At 33.0% G+C, this 4,776-nt stretch overlaps 1 protein-coding gene across 2 annotated transcripts in view; it reads right to left on the bottom strand.

The window, feature by feature from the left end:
- The window catches only part of LOC108579106 (NADPH--cytochrome P450 reductase), a 30,642-nt gene that overhangs the window by 4,237 nt on the left and 21,629 nt on the right, over positions 1-4,776 (bottom strand). The window contains exons 7-10 of one of the 2 annotated variants that reach the window (XM_017942549.1): positions 4,715-4,717; positions 1,134-1,335; positions 818-1,010; positions 208-357 (exon numbers count right to left, since the gene is read on the bottom strand). In XM_017942549.1, the coding sequence (XP_017798038.1) occupies positions 208-357; positions 818-1,010; positions 1,134-1,335; positions 4,715-4,717 (548 nt within the window). Of the gene's footprint in view, positions 1-207; positions 358-817; positions 1,011-1,133; positions 1,343-4,714; positions 4,718-4,776 lie in introns of both variants that reach the window. The other variant, XM_017942550.1, reaches the window with a different exon arrangement.

Raw genomic sequence — 4,776 nt, 5'->3', positions numbered from 1 at the left:
CATTATATCAGAAATCTGACAAAATAAAACATTTTCCTATGTTTTTTGTTATATGACTTTAATACACATTGTATAACAAAGTATTATTAAGAAATAAAAATTTGTTTCTGTAAGACTCTTGCATAATGTGAATTTTTTATTTCTACAATAATTTTTAGATTTTCCATATCTTATAGCTATAAATTAAAAAATGCAACTCATACTTACAGCATAATTCAATCCATTTAAGTCAGCATCACCATTTTTCAGCCAATCAACAAATTCCATAGCATTATCTGTTGGGTCACCTTCTCCGTATGTAGCTAAACAGAATACTGCTAAACTGTTTGGAATTGTTTTTAGATGAATTAACTCTTCCTGTTATAATAAATTATAATTATTTAGGATTACGACATATAATTTAACAACATAAGGAAGTATCAGTTTTACTTAATTTAAAACATAATTTAGTTTAACTAGTATGATTATCTTTCAATGTGCAATATTGTTAATATTAACCCTTTGCAGTTGAGTAATATTTCAACATTTTCTTTCTGCAACTTGATAATTATAAACATAATTTATCACGAAAATTTTACTATCACTTTTTTGTTGAGAGAATTAAACATTATATTTTATCATTTATACATCAATTTATTTGCAAAATTTATCAAATTCCACATTTTATAATTTTTTAATGTGTGAGTTGCCGTAATGAATGCTTATATGTACTAACACAACTGGCATTCCAAGCGGATAGAGTTAATAAGATCAATTTTGACCTAATGTTGCAAATATTAAAATGGCTAAACTGTTCTTTATATAAATGAATGTATACCATATCACATTCTTCTGGATCAGCCACCATGCCTTTCATTTTGTACCGAATACCTTCTTTGGCCAGCCTACCGGCGAATTCTTCAGCAGTTCCGGTCTGGCTACCATAAAACACCACCAAACTTCTTCCGGAGGTCTTCAGTTTTTTGATAAACGAATTTTCGGATGGCTGTACTGCTGGAAACAGCGTTGGCCTTTAACAAGAAATTTTTCATGACCATTAGAGATCTTCATTGTACAAAAAGTTTCGTTATGAGTACTAAAATTTTCTTATTTAATTAAGCATTGCGAATAACTTATTCAAACACAATAATTACTGAATGGAGTAGGATTTTGTGACGGGCGTATACTCTTCTTGTTTATTACGGCGCATCAACCACCATAGTGCGGCCAATAAGAGAGCACTGAGAAGTACAATATCAAGGTTGCTGAAGAGTGGTTCGTCAAGAACGTCGACTCTGTCCTCGTTCTCCAGCATCGGAGAACCTACCATTTTTATCGCTTTAGGTTGCGATGCGGCTACAGTCTGTAACAAGATAAGAAATATCATGTTCATTGATGTGTTTCTGTAGTCTACTTTATATTTTAAAGCGATTTTTGGGAATTTTTTAAATTCCCAAGTTTGAGTCAAAACAATGGGAAAGCAACAGTCTAATTATTATTATACAACGTTCTAAATATTTTTATACAGAATATTCCAGGTTTTAACGAACAAACTTCAAGAGAATGAAGAACTGGTTAAGATGGCTATTTATATTGTTTGTTTATTTATTATGTTCATATAATGAACGTATGTTCGTTAACGCGTTATTTCTAAAACATGGCAATATCATTTTTGGAAGTGAAGAAGCAGTATTTGGGAGACCGGGGCTAAACGTTCTGATTTTGAGAAAACACAAGAAATGACCGAAAGATAATGCAGTTATTCCCTTCACTATTAACTAATTTATTGTTAAATTTATCGTACTTTAGGATTTTAAGCTTATATTTAATATATTGTAATTGATTTTTCATAGGGAATCATTTATTTGTAACTGATCGAAGCGGAACTTCTTACCCCTTCGTGGAGCAAGTTGTTACCGTATTAAGGTAAGTTGTTTCTAAGAAACAAGAGTTGCCTTTTAATGAAACATTTCATTTTCTAATGGAACGAAATACAATTTTATTAATAATGTTTATTTGCTAAGGTTCAGATCGACAAAAATATAAGTATTATTTTTATAGGAAATCTAAAACAATACAGGGTGATTCGCCTAACCTGGCGACCTGAAATTGCCCGTGAAGTATTCGCTGTAGGAAATAGTGTTTGAAGCAAAAGTTGCACGATTTCAAGGGGGACATATGTTACAATAATTGTTTTTATTCATAAAGTTTTGAAGGTTACCATGAGGTTTTTAAATGGAACACCCTGTATTTCTTTCCGGAAATTAAGACAACGTTAAAAGCTGAGTAAATAAATATTAAGGTGTAATATGTCTGAAATGTGTACTTATTGAGATATTTGCCTGTCCGGCAAAATACTCTATTGCAACCTGCCCCAAGTCACGGGAACAACTAGCCCCCATCGATACACGTGGCAATTTATGTGAATATTCCGCTTATTCATTGAAATTGTCTAATCAAAACTATTGCAACGTGTTCTTAAATGTCACTTGATCTATAAGGTCGAAACAATTAATAATTTCGACGTTAAACAATCGAAACAGACCAAAAAGTAACGATCGAAAAATATTTACTTTTCTGATACGTGACTAAATAGGTGCTTGCTTACAACCACAAGATTCGCTGTCGCTGACGCTATTAAAATGTATGACAGAGTGCCGCGATCGACTCACACGGCGAAAACAATTGAGGGCACAACCCTATCTCTTATATTTTAAAGATACAACCATCGAAGCAACTTACCTCCGTAACTTTTAGCCCTGATCTTCCCTACATATCTATTGGCTAGTGTACTCCTAAGAAAATACTGAAAACAGTGATTCACTCGATATTGGATACAGCGAAATAGTTTTCATTTTGAGAATTTACTGAATTTAATAAATAGATTATCATTATTTACTAAAATCTATTGTTTTATACACAAAAACGTTCTTTTCGCACGAGAATCTTATAATTTTTCATTTCGTTCCAATTATCGCCAATAATTTCTGTTTTAAGGCAAGATTATTAAAAGAAGAAACCTCACTTATGTGTAAACAATGCGATTATTTTCAGCTAAACAATTTTGATTATCGGTAAAGTAGAGTTCTAATCGCGAGCCACGAGCGAGAAAATTCGGCAGATAACAAGCACACATTTTTGTTCTGATTTTTACCCAACAATCAAGCATTTCTTCGCTTTTGATCAAGTTTGATAAAAGTGATGTTAATAAAGTCATCGAACGACTCGTATGTGTCATAACTTATAATTCATAAGTATACGTTATGCTAATTTTTTTGGAAGGTAAAAATTTGACTCATTAGAATGAAGAGGAGTACAAAAATTGAAATCGGCGAGGAGCCCCCTTTTCTGCATAAATACCTTTTTTCGTTTGTAATATTGATTAGATAAAAGATAGCAAAATGATGACCTTAAATAACTTTGAAGCGTCGATGTAATTTATTCCGAACTGTGTTCACATGTAACTGAAATTATGCTGTCTCTAGCTTATCCACGCTGTCTTATGCTTATCTAGAAATTTTAATCATTTAGTTTTTAAGTACGTGTACATACAGTGAGTGTCGTTCAAAATTGTACACCACAACGCTTATCAATATTGTTGCTACGGATTCAAGATGAAGTTTCTTTAAAAAATAAGTTCACTAACTTTATTAAATATATAATGCTTGCGAATAAAGAACCTTGTTCGTAATAAGAAAGTTAAGTATATTCGGTAACAACGTACAGAAAATGTTAATACCGCTAACCCTCCGCGAACGAGGTGAAAAAAATCAACAAGGCGAACCACGTGGGATACGTCATACCCCATATGGTATTTCGCGTTTACTGTTCTTTTTAATAAAAAGTGTATTAATAATAGCAATATTATCGTTCTACTGTTAGAGAGGTATAGAAATAAAACGAAAATTTCAAGTAATAAACTTTTGATATCAAAAAACAAAAACACTAATACATATTATCAGATTCTGCATCACTGTCAGGAAGGAAGACATCTTCGGAAGAATCGTCGCATTCTTGCAAAAGCGCATCCGATATTTCGTCACTCGTTATAAGTCGAGAGGACGTTATACAGTATAAATATCTAAAATTATAACAGCACTAGTGAAAATAACGAAGAAAGTAAAAGAAAATAGCACGAAAACAATAAAAGGCTATATTACCTTTATTACTACGTGCAGAACTACGTGGGGTACGAGATCCCCAAACGGACTTCACGCACGTGTAATCGCTGCGGTAACGCGCATAGCACTAAACTTTTTTCGCTGCGTGGTTCGACAACGCCGGAATTCCAGCTACATGTATGGAATGTCAGTTCACACAAAGTGATAACTAAGCAGTTATAAGCATTCAAATCCGCCTGTGGTATATCATACCCCACCTAGTTCGCGAAGGGTTAATAAAAAAAAAAAGAAAAAATGCTTTTCAATATTTTGTGAGATATCCACGATTATTTTCGACCGATTGCACCAATTCTTCGGAAAATTCTTTCGAAATGTTTGCCCACTCTTCTTGCAACGCAGTCCCCAATTGTTGTTTATTAGAAACGCAGCGTAATCTAACTTTTCTTTCTAGTTCATGCCACACGTGTTCTGTAACATTGATGTCTGGTGATTGTGACGGAGTTTGTATCACTTTTGGACAATTATAGAGTAACCAACTCTTCGTTACGTAGGAAGTATGTTTGGGTTCGTTATCCGCATGGAATTTCAAATTATTTAAAAGCCCCATTTTTTACGCACTTTGCTTCACTTCGTTTTTTCATTTATTTAAATACGTCCATATTTCCATATTTTCATG

The sequence above is a fragment of the Habropoda laboriosa genome, unplaced genomic scaffold (assembly GCF_001263275.1).
Source record: "Habropoda laboriosa isolate 0110345459 unplaced genomic scaffold, ASM126327v1 scaffold42, whole genome shotgun sequence".
NCBI classification, from domain to species: Eukaryota; Metazoa; Arthropoda; class Insecta; order Hymenoptera; family Apidae; genus Habropoda; species Habropoda laboriosa.
This window is presented reverse-complemented; position numbering and strand designations above follow the sequence as displayed.